Source organism: Rattus norvegicus, chromosome 3 (genome assembly GCF_036323735.1).
Source record: "Rattus norvegicus strain BN/NHsdMcwi chromosome 3, GRCr8, whole genome shotgun sequence".
NCBI classification, from domain to species: domain Eukaryota; kingdom Metazoa; phylum Chordata; class Mammalia; order Rodentia; family Muridae; genus Rattus; species Rattus norvegicus.
The window spans coordinates 80,136,990-80,157,112 of record NC_086021.1 but is presented as its reverse complement, the minus strand read 5'-3'; the positions used below and the strand labels follow the sequence as shown (position 1 = coordinate 80,157,112).

Genomic DNA, 20,123 nt, shown 5'->3' with positions numbered 1-20,123 from the left:
AAGCCAACATGTGGTTCTTACAATAAAAATCCAAGCCCACAACATGATGTCCCAGATCCTTCCCACCCTTAGGAAAATCACACTCTCTACCCATTACACATATCTTCCCACTCTGTGTTCCATGCACAATGACCCTCCATCCAGTTTTTAAATGCACCAGTTTCTCCTGCCCCAAAACTCTTTTTGTTTCCTCTACTTAGAATGATCTTTCCCCCATCTTGTGTCATCACATCTCAGCTCAAATGTCACTTGCTCAGGTAGAATCTGGTTTATAAACATATAACCTGTGCAACTTAATAGAGCCAGCAATCAGGAAGGACCTATGAAGCAGAAATTTCTGGTTTCTTAGGAAACTCAGTTGTGTCACATGATGTTTTTCTGGAAGCTGTCTTGTAAGAGGATATATGTTTTGCTGGATCAGATGCTTAAGAGGGCACGTGATGTCTAGAAAGAGTATAACTATAACCCCACAGACAGTGAGGACACTCGTGCACTGCCACATCTTGCTGTGCCTCACTGGTCTTCGCTGATCTTTATAGTTCATTGAGAAAAATACACCAAAGGACTTCTCATGATATTCCCAATGATTCTTGCTACTTCTGCTGATGCCTGCCAATTCAGTGGAGTTTCTGCTGGATTGATTCGTGTTTGATATTTGCTATTGGACTGAACTGCTGATATCCTGACAATGAAGATTGGAATCACCCCAAAGGACTACTTCTAAACAGATCCACAACTCCCTTTTCCTACTAACCTTTTTCTGCTACCTCTAGTCAGTGGGCTAAAAGGAAGGTTGAAGCATTTAAAAACCCTGATTAAAGTAAGTTTTGAAAAAAAAAATTAAGCCTACAAACCTATGAAAGTGCTCTGCTGCCCCAGTCCTGGAATCTTTATAGTTGTGGGCAAGAGCTTCAAATTTTCATTTTGCACTGTATCCTACAAATGGTGCAGTTGAGCTATCCCTAGAAGTCTTTATTGATTTCCCTAAATTACTCAAACACTCCCTTACACAGACACCGGTTTTTATAATCTGAGTGCTTAGTTATGTGTCCAAGCAGAAAATAAACTGTGAGTCTAAAATTCATGTCATTCTTAGAACCTAGCATACAGAAAATGCTATCTAGATAAATTTTGGGTTTTATTGCTCTGTATCATTTTATGCTGAGTACTGCAAGGAAGATAAGGAAGATACCAAGAAACATATTTTTAAAAATCAAATTTAGATCTCCAACTTCAACTTATTTAACTCTTCCTACTTTCACTCTTAGTGTAAACATTTTGTGTGTCTGATATCTATTAAAGGAATCAACAACCATGACTGCTAACTCTATTTGGGCCTGCATGCTGAAATACTGCATTAATGGGGTGTGAGATTTTAAATGATGAACCCTAGGTTAAAGTCATAGGATGTAGAAAGCATTAACAGTGAGACAACGTGTTAGAGTTTGGGCCTTAGCATTAAAATCTGATTGTTATGATTTGAACACGAACCCCACGTAATCTCCTATGTTAAAAGGTTTGGTGGCCAGCTGAAACTTCTGTGGGAAACCTATAGACTTTAGGAGGTAGAGCCTGATCAGAGGTAGTACATCACTAGGGATATGCCTTTGAAGGCCAGGTTACCCTACTACCTGCCCACCAGCAAGTGGCCTCCCTCTGCCCTGAGCTCTCCATGACGGCTGCCTTCCTTTTCCTCAGGCCAGCTTACCAGACTTGGAAATCTCTGAAACCACAAATAAACTTCTGCTTTGTTTTTTCATAGGAACTCATCACAGTAACAAGACACTGATGAAAACTATGTAGTTAAATGTAAAATGTCAAATAGAAATGTCAAGTTTTTAGGGTTTATAGTTGCATAAGAAATGCATGGCTAATTTACAGCTATTTTCTTCTGAACATCAAAGGATTATCTTGCACAGTACAAGATATACACTCTATCCCACATGACAGAATGTTGTTCTAATTGGTTACTTATTTCAAGTTTCACCATGGGACCCAGGTATTCATGTGCTCCTGAACAAGAAAGAATCCTTTTCTTTCTTGGAAAAGAAAAATCAACTTTTGACCAAAAAAAAAAGGCTAAGGGAAAAACATAAATGAATTAGCAGAGAATACTAATAGGGTCCCTGGGTACCTAACCACTTAACACCAAGACCTTTCTTTCTGTCCAACTAGAATATGTTGTTTTCTTGAACACTTCAGATTCTCTTACTTTTATGAATTTGCTTGAATTGTTTCCCTGTAATATCCTTTTTACTGGCAAATATTCAATCACACATCTTCAGAGACAATGTCACATCCATCAAGAAGGATCTTATAATTAATATAATTCCTCTTTTACAGTACAGTCCATATAGTTTATATTTGTTTTATGTCATACCTCATTTTCTACACTATCATACTGTTAGGTCAATATTGTATCTCTAGTTTCCTAAGAAATAAATTCTTAGATACAATTTTTTTCTATAGTCCTGAAGTTACTTGTTATCTTGGATTCTCAATTGCTTCAAACAAATCACAGAATTTTAATAATACATGCCAAAATATTAAATTTGAATTTATCAAGTTTCAATTTGTTGTCTAATCACCATTTCAAGCTAATCTCTGTTGAGGTTTAGTCTTTTGCTATGTATTGTAATGCTAAATACTGGACCCCAAGGTCTGGTTACCCCCAGGGACAAGAGAATCTGCACATTAGATGCTATGTAACCTTGCCCCCCATCCCAAGTTATCCCTGATTGGAGAATAAAGATGCCTACAAGCCTGTACCTTGGCAGAAGAGAAATAGGCAAAGTTTCAGTTCCTGGGCTTGGAGTCTGAGACAGAAACCACAAGGAAGGAAAGAGAAGGTGGAGAGAAGATGCCATGGACCAGGTGAATCATGAAGACATGGCCATGAGGACTGGCCAATAAAAGTTAGGACGGAATATGTATGGCAAGTTCTACCTCAGGGTCACTGGCAGGAAGCATACATAATAGCATAGAGATAGATATCTGCCCAGCTCTAGTGTTTATTAAGGCTTACTATAAATATAAAAGTTTTGTATCTTTTATCTGGAAACCAAATGATCAAAGGTGGGTTAGAAACCCCCACTGAGATTAAATAATCACAACAACAAATCTATTTGTTGTAAGAATTTCAAAGTAAAACAACCTGTTTTAGCAGCTAGAGAAATGGCTCAGTTGATAGTGTTTGCCATCCAAGCATGAAGACCTAAGCTTGACACTCGACACCATTTAAAGAGCTTGGTACTTCAGCACATGCTTCTAATCACAGTTCAGGGAACGTAGGCAGGAAGTCCACTGGGCTTGCTGGCTGCCCAGTAAACCAAACTGGTTAACTCCAGATTTAGTAAGAAACCTTGTCAAAATAAATAAGGTAGAAAGTAACTGATGTCAACCCACTGCCCTCCACCTACCCACATGTGCATGTACAGGGCACACACACACACACACACACACACACACACACACACACACACACACACAAATTGCCTGCTTATAGAGAAATTCATTCTAAGAAAAGAAATTACTATATGGTTCAGTAAGTAAAGGCTAGCCAAAACTCATATGGTGGTTCACAACCATGGTTTGAAACTCCAGTTCCAAGGGGGCCAGTGCCCTCTTCTTGACTTCTGTAGGCAACTACGGATACAAATGTAGACAAAGCAGTCATCTACATAAAGACAAATCTTAAATTCAAAACAACAGAATTGTTATTCTAATAGTATTCACGAAATATACACTCAATTTTATTAAGAAATGTATTCCTATTTTGTAAATATGAAATAAAAAAGAACTAGAATAAGTCAGAGCACTAAGTGCATATCCCAATTAGTGCTATTGAAAAGCTACTCAGTCCTTTACCAGCTTTCTATAGTGCCCTAGTCAATGCCCTGATTATTTCCTACTTAGTGTCTTCCTTTATCAAGAACAAAAGAGGATGTCTCTATATTTTAATCTTTAGGGAATAAAGAAGGGTTATTTTTATGCAATTGGGTATTTTTTTTAAGATTTATTAATTTTATGTGTATGACTACACTGTAACTGTCTTCAGACACACCAGAAGAGGGCATCGGATCCCATTACAGATGGTTGTGAGCCACCATGTGGTTGCTGGGAATTGAATTCAGGACCTCTGGAAGAGCAGTCCGTGCTCTTAACCACTGAGCCATCTCTCTAGCCAGGCTACTTCTTACACTTTCAAAATAGACCTTCTCTACCACTTTATGTATTTATGTTGAGGACGACAAAACAAAATTAAGAAGGAACAGACACAGGCAGGTGGCACATCCTATCATTACATCACTTGTGAGGCTGTGGCAGAAGGGGATCACAAGTACCAGGATAACACAGGCAGCATACAGACACTGTCTTAATAAAACTAAAATTTTTAAGTTTAAAAATTAAATTAAATAAACTCTTAAAAATTTGTTACAGCCATAAAACAATGCATAAATTGCTAGCATTATACATGATGAAACAATCAAAATATATTTGTTCAACATTCTTTTAATTGTATTTAAGCTATCCTTAAGCTTTATCAATAAATATAATCCTAAAAAGAATCAATATTCTTTACTAGTAGTCCATTAGAACACTATTGAAATGACTGGTGGCAAATAAATGCACAGAAGTATATTATTAAGTCTCTTATTTACATATCACATTGAGTGTCCTCAATGTCAAGGTAAGTGCTAAGTCATTCTGGTGGCAGATGATCCTCCCATCCCATTCATTCAGGGTACTTCAAATTATGAAAGGAGTGACCTAATAAAAAAGTCTAGATTCCAAGGTCCATTTCTTGATCTAATATAAGAGGCCAAGAGACAGGCCATGAAAAAAGGTCCCCTCTGTTGTTGATTTCTCGTGTTTTAAAATTTTGCATTTCTAAAGTACAACATGACTCCTCTGGCATATGAATGTAGGTGAAGACATAATTTGTAAAATAATAGGCACTAATATTACATGCTACTTCAATTCTGTCATTTTTCCAATCCATCAAATTGATTAATGCCATAATAACTCTACACAAACCTATCATTTGTGCACTAATGAAGTCAAATTCAGTTTATCCTTAGGCAACGATATTCTAAAAGCTCATAGATGTTATTACTTCAGCCTAGCAACACTACGTAGACAGTGTTAGAGAAAAGGAATAAGACACACTGCACAGTCAGTCTATCCCCAAATTCGAATGACTTTTTGCCAAATTGTAAATGCAAATACTAGCAATATATTAAAATGTTCAAATAAGTACTTGGCTGATCTCAAACAATCAAGTTACCGCATACCACAAAGAAAACAAATAAATTAGACACCAGAATGATTACCTCAATGATGTCAACAAATACACTAAGTTTAAAACCCAACATCTTTTAGGCAAATGAATTTTTAAGATAATTAGACTATCAAAATGAGAATTTAAAAAATGCTTTATTAGGTATTAAATTCAACATTAATTCAACCTGCAAACTATAGAAAAAGTTAACAACACATCCCAGCTAATAATCATGAGATGATTATATAATATCCCCCAAGTACAGGGTGAATGAAGACAGGGTGTTTCAAAGACTTTACAACAAAATGTGTTTAGGAGTGACTCTTCCCAAAACAGGAGACTGAAATCATTCTTCCAGGGCTAGGGAGATGGATCAGTGGTTAAAAGCACAATACTGCTCTTGCAGAGGACCCAACTCAGATTCCAGCACTCACCCATGCTGGGCAGCTCACACTCACCTCTAACTCCAGCTCCAGGGAACCCAATGACCTCTTCTGGCCTCCAAAGGCACCTGCACTCACGTGCATATACCCCCCCCCCAAAGAAACAAATTAAAATAAAAATAAGTTTTTAAAAATTACCACTCAACAGTTTGAGAGATAAATTCATACTAGAAAATGACTCGTATTTTTAAAAAGGAGAAATGCAGGAGTTGTGGCATCATTTTCATACGCCTGAAACATAAGTAGGTGGCATTGCGTAGCATAGGGCAAGGAAGTGCATATTCAAAGATGAAAGACTAACATATTCAAATAAGGACTCTCAAGAAGGGTTCTATGAGACTTGGAGTGTACCTCAATTATGAGAGAGCTTGCCAGGCATGCACAAAAACTGGGAGTACCCTATAAACCAGGTGCTATGGCCCATGCCTTTAATCCCAGCATTCAGAAGGTAAGCACAGTGGAATCAAGTTCAGATTCACTCCTGGCTACACACACAGCAAGTGCAAGGCTCGTCTGAACTACGTAAGACCTTGTCTAAAATAAATATATATGTTTGTGAGTCTGAAAGTGTCTTAGAGTTACAGTGTTGGTTACAATTTATCTCAAGTTCTTAGGAAGAAGCCTATTGATCGGTATTAGAGTTTTTGTTGCTTGTGATGTATAAATGTGTAAATACATAAACTTACATAGCCTTTCAGAAAGTAAATTTACCAGATCTATATCTTTTTTGTTAATACATATAATACACACATTAAAAAGAATGTCCGAGAGACACAGGTGGCACTTAAAATAAGATTAAATTCTCTTCATCTCTTTCATTCATTTAGCTCAGATAAGGTAATATTGAGGATCTATGTAGATTAACTGAGATTTTTGACCACCGTACTCGACTTACTCAAGCATGTATTTGTGGATATATGACTAAAAGCTATGTATTAGAAGACACTTTAGTGAGATCCTCCCCCATTTAAATGAACAAACAAGTTATTAAATACCTAGATGGCTTTAATAAGGCAAAGATGCATATAAAATTGTCACTGTACTCCAGAATTTAGTTTTACTGACTGGGTAGAGTGAAAGGGAAGGAAACAAGAGATACTAACCATTTACAGCACAGTAAGTGAAAACAGGTGGTATAGAGAAAAAGTTTAGGTCTTGAAGTCATGTAGACTCCCAATTCTACAATTTATCATGTAAGTAATCTTGGACAAGTTGTTTAACCTTTTCTTACTTCGTTATCTTACTGTAAAAGGGGAAATAGTAAATATCGTCTAATATTGTTGAAAGAATAAAGTGGGAAGCAGAACAGGGATCCCAGGAACAAGTCCAGATTAGCCATAGGCATTATTGGTGAGCTTCCGTTTACACTGAGAGAAGCCCTGAGAAGTAAGGTGAACAGCAGTAAGGACAACAGAGGTCTAGAACATGATCAAGAACATGAATGAACACACACACACACACACACACACACACACACACAGAGAGAGAGAGAGACAGAGACAGAGACAGACACAGAGAGACACAGAGAGACACAGAGAGAGGCAGACAGAGGCAGACAGGCAGACAGACACAGAGACATACAGGAAAGGAGGAAAGAAGGAAGGAAGCAAAGAAGGAAGGAGGGAGGGAAGGAGGGAGAGGGAGGGAAGGAGGGAAGGAGGGTAGAGGAGGAGAGAGGAGGGAGGGACAGAAAGCTGATCTGCATAGCAGTTACATTATTCTAAAAGACAAAATCCAATTGATTCATTTCATTTAACATAACTTAAATCTTTGACTGCAGACAGACCAATAAAGTCAATTAGCTATGGTACAAAAATAATCTAGACAGTAAGTTGAAATATAAATACTTATCTTTAATCTGTAGTCCATGATTTCTAAAAGACGAGCAAATGGCAATATGGAGAAATCTTTTAGGGGAGTATGATTTAATTTTAGGACTCAACTTGTTTGGATCAAAGGCTACTGAGAGAACTATTAAGGTGTGATTTGTGAATGTGTCTGTGAGGGTGTTTCCAAAAGAGACTGGTAATTAAGTATTTCCCCATCTCAGCTAAGGGACCAGAGGGAATAAAAATTTGACATAAAGGCCAAGCCCACTGTGGGTGGTACAGTCCCTGAGCAGGTAGTCTTGGATTGTATAAGAAAGCCATGGGGATCTTTCCAGCTTCTGGCTATTATAAATAAGGCTGCGATGAACATAGTGGACCACGTGTCTTTTTTATATGTTGGGGCATCTTTTGGGTATATGCCCAAGAGAGGTATAGCTGGATCCTCAGGCAGTTCAATGTCCAATTTTCTGAGGAACCTCCAGACTGATTTCCAGAATGGTTGTACCAGTCTGCAATCCCACCAACAATGGAGGAGTGTTCCTCTTTCTCTGCATCCTCGCCAGCATCTGCTGTCACCTGAGTTTTTGATCTTAGCCATTCTCACTGGTGTGAGGTGAAATCTCAGGGTTGTTTTGAGTTGCATTTCCCTTATGACTAAAGATGTTGAACATTTCTTTAGGTGTTTCTCAGCCATTCGGCATTCCTCAGCTGTGAATTCTTTGTTTAGCTCTGAACCCCATTTTTTAATAGGGTTATTTGTCTCCCTGCGGTCTAACTTCTTGAGTTCTTTGTATATTTTGGATATAAGGCCTCTATCTGTTGTAGGATTGGTAAAGATCTTTTCCCAATCTGTTGGTTGCCGTTTTGTCCTAACCACAGTGTCCTTTGCCTTACAGAAGCTTTGCAGTTTTATGAGATCCCATTTGTCGATTCTTGATCTTAGAGCATAAGCCATTGGTGTTTTGTTCAGGAAATTTTTTCCAGTGCCCATGTGTTCCAGATGCTGCCCTAGTTTTTCTTCTATTAATTTGAGTGTATCTGGTTTGATGTGGAGGTCCTTGATCCACTTGGACTTAAGCTTTGTACAGGGTGATAAGCATGGATCGATCTGCATTCTTCTACATGTTGCCCTCCAGTTGAACCAGCACCATTTGCTGAAAATGCTATCTTTTTTCCATTTGATGGTTTTGGCTCCTTTGTCAAAAATCAAGTGCCCATAGGTGTGTGGGTTCATTTCTGGGTCTTCAATTCTGTTCCATTGGTCTATCTGTCTGTCTCTGTACCAATACCATGAAGCTAGAAAGAACCCAGATGTCCTTCAACAGAGGAATGGATACAGAAAATGTGGTACATCTACACAGTGGAATATTACTCAGCTACCAAAAACAATGACTTTATGAAATTCATAGGCAAATGGTTGAACTGGAAAATATCATCCTGAGTGAGGTAACCCAATCACAGAAAAACACACATGGTATGCACTCATTGATAAGTGGCTATTAGCCCAAATGGTTGAATTACCCTAGATGCCTAGAACAAATGAAACTCAAGATGGATGATCAAAATGTGAGTGCTTCACTCCTTCTTTAAAGGGGGAACAAGAATACCCTTGGCAGGGAAGAGAGAGGCAAAGATTAAAACAGACACAGAAGGAACACCCATTCAGAGCCTGCCCCACATGTGGCCCATACATATACAGCCACCCAATTAGACAAGATGGATGAAGCAAAGAAGTGCAGGCAGACAGGAGCCGGATGTAGATCGCTCCTGAGAGACACAGCCAGAATACAGCAAATACAGAGGCGAATGCCAGCAGCAAACCACTGAACTGAGAACGGGACCCCCGTTGAAGGAATCAGAGAAAGAACTTGAAGAGCTTGAAGGAGACCCCTTATGAACAACAATGCCAAGCAACCAGAGCTTCCAGGGACTAAGCCAATACCTAAAGACTATACATGGACTGACCCTGGACTCTGACCTCATAGGTAGCAATGAATATTCTAGTAAGATCACCAGTGGAACAGGAAGCCCTTGGTCCTGCTAAGACTGAACCCCCAGTGAACGTGATTGTTGGGGGGAGGGCGACAATGGGGGGAGGGTGGGGAGGGGAACACCCATAAAGAAGGGGAGGGGGAGGGATTAGGGAGATGTTTGCCCAGAAACCGGGAAAGGGAATAACACTCGAAATGTAAATAAGAAACACTCAAGTTAATAAAAAAAAAAAAAGAAAGAAAGAAAGAAAGCCAGGGGGAGCAAGCCTGTTGGGAGACAGACCATTCCAAGGCTTTCTCAGAGGTTCTGATAAATACAAATGGAACTTTGGCTCTCTGTCCTTGCCCAGGGGCAGATCTGATAAAGGCGGGAATCTGGCTTTCCCCACTGAAGGGCTGTGGTAAAGTCCTAAGGCAGCTGTGCCTGGTTCTTTGCCAACGTTGTTTATTTCGCTTTCTGCTGACTTCAGCCCATTTCTCCCTTATAAAAAGACATATAAGACACTGCACTTACTAAACTTGCATAAGCATAAGTCACCAGCTTGTGCTAGACCTCCTTATTCCAGCTTCTTCTCTTCTCTATCTCCTCATCCCTAGTCCTCCCTTTCAACACCTTATCATGAAGGACCCTTATTCCTGTGGGCTCAGGTCACAAGCCAATAAGCAGCATTCCTCCATGCCAGTTCCTGCCTCCAGGTTCCTACCCTGAATTTGTCCTTGACTTCCTGATGGTGGGCTATAAAATATAAAATAAAATAAACATTCACCACCATACCACAAGAAAAAGAAATGGAAAAGATTCATATTCCCTTCCACCCTCTTCCTTCTTTTGCCTGCCTCCTGCCCAGGGACACCAGAACTACAATCGTTGGACTCTTGAGACTTACTGTCAGTCATTTTGTGGGTTCTCTCAGCCCTTCAGTCTTGGACTGAAGCAACAGCTTCTCTGGTTTTCAGAACTTCAGATTTGAACTGAGTCCATCTCAAGTTCTCCAAGTTATAGACAGTCTGTGTAAAACATCTCATCCTCCAAAATCAAATAAGCTAATTCCCCAAATAAATTCCCTCTCACATATTCATGTCTACACCTGTGCCCACTGACTTTCCTCATCTGTAGAACACTAATACAGAGGAAAATCTATAAAGAATAATTCATTACTCCAACTGAAGAACAACAACAAAAAAACAATTACTAGTTAAATAGTTTACATATTATAACTAGTTCTCATCACTGGCCAAATTAGTATCTTTAACTGATAATGATAATAGTAAAAACAATGACAACATAATAACTCTTTAATAAAACATGCAAATCAAAGAAATTACTTATATTTCAAGATGACCATAAGCTTTTGTTTGCTTGTTTTTGGGTTTTGTGGTGCTGAGGACTGAACCCTGTATTCTACTGGGTCTTTAAAAAAATTTTTTTTCATTTATCATGAAGACTAATAAGCAAAGGTAGCTAACAAATGGCCAAATAATTAGTCAGCAATCAGTAACAACAGCCTTTTAATGATAAGCAGATAAAATTTATAAAGTTTTAGCCAATGCTTAGGTTGACCATATAATAAAATATATGTGAAAAGAAATTCTATTATACCGAAGAATGTTGTATTCAATAGAATAAATATACACCAAAAACCTTTTCTTTAATCCAAGGGCAAATTAAGTTTTAAAGAAATTTCTGTGGTTTAGGAAAGTTCTTAGTGATAAAAATATATAATTAGCACAAAAACACACAATGAAATGCATTTTATGACTTCTATTTTGCTAAATAGTTACAGTTAATGGAAATTGTCATGACAAAATGACTTTTTTATGAAAAGAGCCTTCATTACTAACCCATCAAATTTCATTTTTATTACTGATGTAAGAAAGTTCAAAACCATGATTCATTTATAGACTATACAAAAATAAGAAAAGAGTTCAAGAATAGAGGGTCATTTACAAAGCAATAAAAAATTAAAGCATGAATTTTTCTTACTGGCAAGGCGAACATTCTCTTCCCCCATATAAATGAGTTTAGCTAAATTTACTGAATATTATAACTTCTATCTTTAAAACAAAATGAAAAGTCTGAATTTTCAATCTCTTATCTATCTCATATCTTCTATCTAATAACTACTTCTCAAGATATTTTTAAATGTTTTAGAAATGTTAAGACATTTGGTGATGTTTTCTTTCAATTTTCACTCAAATACAGAAAGCTTAAGCTAACATTAATAACTCAAAAGCATCCACAGAAATGATACTGACAAATTTAAGAGAGTACCCATCACCAAAATCCTTTAAGCTAAATCGCTCAAAATTATGGAGCTGTGGGTATAGCTGAGTGATAGAGTATTTGCCTAACATACTCGGGGCACTGGGTCCCATACCAAACACATCATAGAAAGAGGAGTTATTTAAGAGTATCAAACTGTAATAGAACTTACAAGAAAATTAAAATTGACATTACCTCAACTGCAAACAATTTTCAATAAACATGTCTTTCAAAGAATCTTAGCAACATATTAGAATTTCCAAAGGGAGCAAAGCATTGCCTTTAAGAATCTGGTTTGCGGGGCTGGGGATTTAGCTCAGCGGTAGAACGCTTGCCTAGTAAACGCAAGGCCCTGGGTTCGGTCCCCAGCTCCGAAAAAAAGGAGAAAAAAAAAAAAAAAGAATCTGGTTTGCAATATATTCATGAATACGTAGGACCAAATAATAGGCCATACTTCTGTCAATCAACGACATGTTGCCTTTCATCTGGAGTATAACCTTATTTTGTCTGTTTGCCTTCACCACCTGCCCCTTCAATATCAACTTCACAGCTACCAACATGGTAAGTTCCATGATACAATACTATCTATATGACTGATAATGAAAAAATGATTATCTAAAATATGATGGCCAGTTCAATAACTTCTCAGTAATTCTTTGGTGCCTTCCTCAATGCTATTGGGAAATCCTCAGAACACTGAGTAAAAACAACTAAGAAAATATTTCATTTTAAAGAACAAAACAATTGAATGCATTGTTCTCAGCACATTTAAATTATTAATGCATTTCCTCAATTATCTGTTGTAGTTTTCATCATTCAATACTTTGAGAGCGCAATATGGTCTTATCGACAGTAGCATCACTGCCCTTTCATACCAAAATTTTTAAAAATTTAAAAAATAAAAACACTCTTTTGGTGGTACTGAACATCAAACTCAGGTCTTGCATGTGAAAATGTTCTTCCCCTGTGCTATATTATTATTACACTCCTACCAGTATTGTAAGATTATTTTACCCTCTATTTTACCATTTATCTCAGCCTCTAGAACCTTTCTTGGTGTGATGTCCTGTACTAAGATGAGGAAAAACAGAACAAAGCATACTTTATTACAATATAAAAACATTTTTAAAATATGCCTGATTTTGTGTGTGTATGCATGTCTATGTTTAATGTTTGGGATCAAACCCAGGGTCACCCACATGATAGGTAAATGGATTACCACTGAGCTACATTTCATCTAAGTGTAAAAGAGGAAATTGTAAATGTCTTCTAAGATTTTTGAATGAAGTTGGGATATTAAGTATCCTAGTCCCCATCGCATGGGAAGCATAGATGACTAGCCAAACTATCATCATTAATGAGTTAAAACATGCATGTTTAATGCCACTTATTTTCAAGATACTTACTTACATTTAGGGACCTATTCATGCTCAGGTATAAATAAACAAACCAGAAACTTACGTTAGGAACGTTTGTCATTTGAAAAAAATAATGAAAATTTAAAATACAGAGATTGTTTATAAAATTTTTAAAGGGCTGGAGGGATGTCTCACCAGTTAGGAGCACGGTAAGGAGTTCTTCCAGCACTTAAATGACAGCTCATAATGTCTGTAACTCCAGTCCCAGGGGATCCAACACTATCACACTGACATACATGCAGGCAAAACAATGCCCATAATAAAATAAAATACATCTTTTAAAGTTTTTAGCAGATTCAATATCCAAGACCATGTTTTATCCTTTTAAAATTCCAAATCTAACCTGTAATAATCTAGAGAACCAACTGTTCCTTCAAAGTCATAATTTATTGTTCTTTCCATGTTACTTGGGTAAGAATAATTCAAATTCCTCTTCTACTTTAAGAAATTTATCCCACAAATGCAAGCACCATTGCAAAGAGAAAAATCATATACACCTTCGATGGCTTTGGCACATATCAACTTGACCAAACTGACCTGCCAAATTCTCTTTTTTCTCTCTCTAACACAAGCTACCAGAAATATTACACAATAAGTGGTGGAAAAGCAAAGCAAGACCAAGGGCCATTGTGATGCATGCAAAACAACTTCTCCTGGTTATTCTAGTGTAGGTGCTGCTGAGAAGGAAACCAAACAACTGAAATCCATAGTTTTAAAAGCTTTTAAAAAAGCCTTTTAAAACTTTTAAAAGCCCTGTAAGAAAGGGACTAAGTCCTCCCTGAGATCACACATTACAAATAGCACCTGGTCCCAAAATGCTTTCCTGTCCTCCTAGATCCCTTGGTCCTAACAGTGCTTTTCTCATTTTCTATGTGCTTGGTCAGCCATGCAACGGCACGAGCTGGTGTGGGTATTCTTGTGTGCAGAGCATCTGCTGTCTCCAACCTTTCATTTATACTGACTGATGAAACATCCCCCAAACCCCAGCACTCGGAAGCATAAGCAAATGCAATTCTTTTAAGTTCAAGGCCAGTCTGGTCTACATTGTAAGATCCAGGCCAAACTGCAGGGCTGCTTAGTGAGCCCTCTCTCAAAAAAGCAAAACAGAGCAAACAAAAAAAAAAAAAAAATCCTAAAAACCCATTGGTTTTTGGGTTTTCACAAGTAAATTATGGTTTCTTTACTACAATGAAATACTACATAGCCATTCAAATATGACAGAAAGTAATTTCATCATAGACATGAGAAGAGATCCCATTATATCATATGACAAAAGAAATGCACCCTCTGTATTACCTATGCCTGTATTTTTAATTTAGGAGAAAGAAATGATAGATTTGCTCAGCAAAGTTTTGAATATGAGATGGGATTTTAAAGTCTTAATTTTGGCAGCAGGCTGTCAGGTGATTTTTCACTCCTTATAGTTCTCTGTATTATTTTCGTTTTTCTATAATGACCATGGATCTTACTATTATTATTATTATTATTATTATTATTATTATTTAAAAAAGAATCTCATTTGACAAGGAAAAACTGTCCTAGTCACACACACACTCAAATGGCGTTGAGTCTTAAGAAGGAACCAGAATTGTTGACGTGGCCATATCAAGCAGACAACAGTGTGTGCTAAAGGTGGACATTACAAATACTTTAGAAAGTCTAGAGGTTCAGGAAGGGAGTGACAAGAGCGGAAGCTAAAGTAGCAGACCTGGACTTAGTTATAGACAGGCTTTTACCACTTAGCCCTACTGACGTTGGGAAACCAAGGAAGGTGTTGAACCTAGAAGTCACAACGAATATTTTACGAAAATAAAACTTTACAAAGACAACAATCCCACTGAATCAGAATGGGAGCTGTGAGCCAGAGGTGCACTGCTAGGAAAGAGACAAAGAAAGCCCTAGGAGTAAGTTTACCATTACTCTAACAGAACATCTGCGATAATCAACTTACAAACAAGAAAGGCTTGTCTCTGCCTCAGTTTAGGAGGTTTTGGTTCACAGTAGGGCAGACTCACTGCTTTGGACCTGTGGTGAAGCAGGTGTATCTAAATAAAACTCTTCACGGTGGAGACACAGCAAAAGGGATGATGGTCTCGCAACCAGCACCTCTTAAACTTTCTACTTGAAGAAATGCCACAAGTTCCCAATGCCACAGAGGGGATCAAAACTTTGGATAACATGGGTCTTTGGGGAACATTGCAGATCCACACTAAAGCAGCTTGCATAAATATGCCCTTTACAAATCAGTCTCTTGAGGCAGGCAGTGCAGAAATATCACTCACACACACACACACACACACACACACACACACACACACACACACACACAGAGAGAGAGAGAGAGAGAGAGAGAGAGAGAGAGAGAGAGATCACAGATACCAGCTTAACATTAAGATGCCTTAAATGTTTCCAGAAGAAATATCAACATGTGTGCTAGCTCATGACCACTGGGAGGAAGAATAACCGAACTACCATATATATTAGATATTTATCAGTTACAAAAAAATCATAATTATTGTTAAAACAGAACTATGTAAACATGTATCTCTACCCTACAGGTTAACCTCCTTCTAAGAATGCTAAATCATGACCCAAAACAAAATACTGTGGATAGCTATTGGATCTGAGTTACATTTATAAATCACTTAAAGGTCAAGGTTAAACCCAGATTTTCTTTTTTTTCTGTTCCTAAGTAAAGTCTTTTAATTTGAAAATGTATAGTTGTTTAAATTACAAAAGTAAAACAGGCTCACTAAGGTAATTCAAATAAATCAGAAACACAGTTCCTCCATCTTCTACCGACAGTTTATATTTTCTTGAAACTCCTGAGGAGAATTAGTTGAATTGTTCTAATTGTTTTTCTTTGCTCAGGTAAACATATACCTGCCCATACAGAATCTATTTAATAAGTTCACACAGGGTGTATATCATACTAAACTTTCCTAGCTTGAAAGCTAACATATTATCACATCTCTTAACTATCAGTGTCTGTAAACACCCAAGTATACATATTTATAAATGTATTTTATTATTATTTTCCCCCTACCAACACCACCAAGCCAAGATCTCTCTATACAGCCCAGACTATACTGGAACTGGCAATCCTCCTGCCTCTGTTACTATTACAAGTGTTTATCACCATGCCAGAAATAAATTTGCTTTTTCAAATGACAAACATAATATTTTTAACATAGGTACATAATGTATAAAGAGTAAATCAAGCTACTTAACGTGTCTATCATCAATCATCAACTTTTCTGTGATAATATTAAAAATCTATCCTTTTGGCTATTTTGAAATATACATCTGTGCTGGTAGGTTTCTGTCAAGTTTTCACAAACCTAGACATATTCTGGAAGAGTGAACTCAATTGAAAAATTCTTCCATCAGACTGGCTGTGGGCAAGTCTGTAGGGCATTTCCTTTATTAATGGTTGGTATCCGAGAGTCAGTCCAGTTCCCTGTGGGTGCTGTGCTACCCCTAGGCAGGTGGTCCTGGGTGGGTTTATAGAAAGCAGGTTAAGAATGCTACAGAGAACAAGCCAGGAAACAGTGGTCCTCCTCCTCTATAGTCTCTGCTTGAGTTCCTGCCCTAGCTTCCCTTCATGATAGACTATGGTTCAATTATAAACTGAAATACACCCCACCTTCCCAAGTTGCTTTTGGTCACACAATAGAAATCTAAGAAAGATGACATTACTTCCACCTGAAGTCACCATGAAAGGAAACAAACAACAACAAAACATGCATGCGTCTAAATGACTCATATAGAATGGACTCAATGGAAGAATTGCTCCTTGTCATGGATATCCAGCATGCCTTTTGTGTATATGCCCATCTCTTTGATCCATTCATCTACTGACAAACACCAGGTTTGCTTTCACATCTTGGCTACCATGAATAGTGCTGACAATGAGGTACACACACCTCTCTGACAACTCATCTATTTTAGATACTGAATCAAAACTGTTGGATTGTTATAGCATAATCTGATATACATCTGGGACACTCTTATTTTTTTACTATCAGAAATAATGAAGATTATTGTATAGTTCTTTTAAAAATTGGACCTCAAATTTCTACTAAATAAATCCACATAAGGGTGATTTCTGGATTAAAGTATAACATTTTAGCAAATATTGCTGTTTACTCTCACTATAGGTTAGAAAGTAATGTTTCTCTGTAAGTCCTTGACAGTACTAGAGCTTAGCATATTCCCTTTCGCCTAAATAGAAGGATGGTCAGTTATTTGTGGAGCCCATCTTTCCACCTGTTCACTTTCTATCTGTATTTCTGCTTTTATAAAATACTTATTCAGATTTTTTTGCCTTTCTTTTGGGAGTTTTTTTAATAATTAAATGATTTTCTTATTCTATGTATATATTTATGGTGTAGGTGTTATTGTTGTTGTTTGTTTTACTTCAAACATGTTCTCCTTATAAAGCCCAGGCTGGCTAGCCTCAAGCCTGCAATATGCTCTTGTCTCAGCCTCCCAAGTGCTTATGACTACAGGCAAGAGCCCCACCCCCAGCTCTCCATGGTGTTTTTTAACATCAAAAACTTTCCATATTCTTATACAACCATTTCTATTATGGAGTGTATACTCTATGTTTTGCTTAGAAACTCCTTCTGCTATCCAATATTATTAAAATACCTTATATTTATCCTTGTTTTTTACTAATTATTTTATTGTAAGTTTGGGTTACATTTAAATCTTTAATACATCTAGAATTTATTCATGCAATACTTTGACTTAGGAGCTGTTCCAATACTATTTACTATTTACTGAATTACCTATCTTTAAATGCTTCCTTCTGGTACAACAGATCGCTACAAACAACCTAAGACAACATAACAAAATTCCTGGAAATTTGTAAACTTCACTAACTGAGGTAGAATTCTGAACTTATTAAAAGTTTAACAAATATCATTCCTCGTTTTCTTATTGAAGAGAAATCACACATTGGAATATATAAATTCAGAATGTGAACATTCACTGTAAAATGATTTATAACACAGCATCGGGCTAAATTAAACCACTTATCTCACTTCATAGGCCTAACTTTTTCAACCTAAGTGATAAAATCAGAAACAAAATAACCATTACTTGAAATCTCAGTGTTACTTACTCAAGTCACAGGTTTTTAACAGAACTGCCAGGTACTAGGATACAATGGAGAACAAACAAGCACCCCTGCTTTCATGTAGCTTACAATATGTCTTCTATCCTCTCTCCTATAAAATGCTACTTTAAAGGAAAAAGGAAATCTGTTCACACAAATTCAATACAGTGGAAAGCATTTGGAAATGTTGATAACACATTATACTTTTCATTTCCAATATACTAACTTATACCAAATATACCTGTTTATCTTAGTGATTATCTCCTTATTCACACGCTGAAAACACTATTGGAGTTAATTAACATTCATTCCATTAACTCTTCTTTCTCTATCATAGCCACTTTCAACAAAATAAAAACTTCAATATGAAATATATATATATATATATATATATATATATATATATATATATATATATATATATTTACAAGCTGGAACCACAAAGTCAAAGATGCCTACTTTCTTTAAACTGCCTGCAAATTAAGAATAGTTCAAGAATCCTACAGACTTTGCAAATGGCTTGGAGAAGAACTTCGGAGACCCATCAACAACAACAGGTAAAGAAGGGCGGCTCAAGAGGGACAGTCTCCTTAAACTTGAGAACCCAAGACCAGAGAGGCTGCCCCTCTCCCACAGAAGCCTTGGGGGAGGCGAGGGCTGAACCTGTAGCCACGCCCCCACCTCAACGCTAACCCCGGGCCTCTTCCACACACAAACACACACAAACCGCTGCGAAAGGGAACAAAGCGCAGCGGAGGGAATGTGGACAGGATTCTGTCCCCGCAGGGTGACCTTGGCCATGTGCCCTCAGTTTCCTCATCCGGAAAGTGAGGCCAAGCCTTATGGCCGCCTCCACACGGGCTGTGGGCTCAACACCCTTGACCCACGGCTGCAGGGAAACTCCAGCCCTCACCCCACGCGGATCCCCGTCGCCTTCCCCGTCGCCCAGTCTGCGCCCACACGGGTTACCTGCGATCTGGGAGACGAACGCTTCCGCCACCAGAGACATGTCGGCTGCGAGGCCCTGCGCGCGCGCCTGAGCTCCGCAGCCCTCGGCTCCCTCCTGCGCGACCTCGGCGGCCCGCCGCAGGTAACGAGCTTCGCTGGGCCAACGCTCAGACTCGCCGAGCTCACCTCAGCAGTAGCGGCCAGGCCCACAAGGTTACCGCCAGGCCGACAGAGGACTTCCGGCGTCGCTGACAGCGCACGCCGGCACTTCCGGCTGCTCCGCCCCGGGCGCTCGGGACCTGTGAGAGCCCTTGGAGATCAGACTCTCCGCATAGTGTCTCAGGATACATGTTTATGTACCTGTAACGGCGCTTTTGGATTTTATTGCAACCTTTCAGCAATTCACCAAACAGAAACAAGTTTAAAGAGATTAAAGTGCCCGGTTTGGGACTACTGAAGCGCCAAACCCAGGAATTGGCTCAATTCCACTAACTTCAGGATTTGGGGTCCATAGACAGATATTAGTGTTGGTTATGTGTTCAAATGCGCTAGCCAGAAGGAGGTTCGTGAGCGGAGACATAGTTTAATCTTTCAACTCCAAGCATCCAAAATGAAGCTTGGAGAACAAAACACTTCAATTACTTGTTTCTGAGTGTAGAGGGAACAGTAAAGCAAGGGCGCGAGTCTTTCCTCTTGGCCTAATCATTTTTTAAATTATAGGTTGCAATTGACGAATAACCATAAACATTACAGAATTAGCACAAAAATTACACTTGATTTTCAGAGATCATTTGGTGAGCCAAAGCGCCCTTTCGCTGATGAGAATGT

The 20,123-nt window shown here is 38.1% G+C and overlaps 1 protein-coding gene across 2 annotated transcripts in view; it reads right to left on the bottom strand.

Moving 5' to 3' along the window:
• Mtx2 (metaxin 2) overlaps nucleotides 1-19,557 on the bottom strand; it is a 61,992-nt gene extending 42,435 nt beyond the window's left edge. The window contains exon 1 of one of the 2 annotated variants that reach the window (XM_006234371.5): nucleotides 19,317-19,557. In XM_006234371.5, the coding sequence (XP_006234433.1) occupies nucleotides 19,317-19,356 (40 nt within the window). In that variant the 5' untranslated portion in view covers nucleotides 19,357-19,557. The remainder of the gene's footprint in view (nucleotides 1-19,316) is intronic. The other variant, NM_001008286.1, reaches the window with a different exon arrangement.
• Nucleotides 19,558-20,123: the final 566 nt, after the last annotated feature.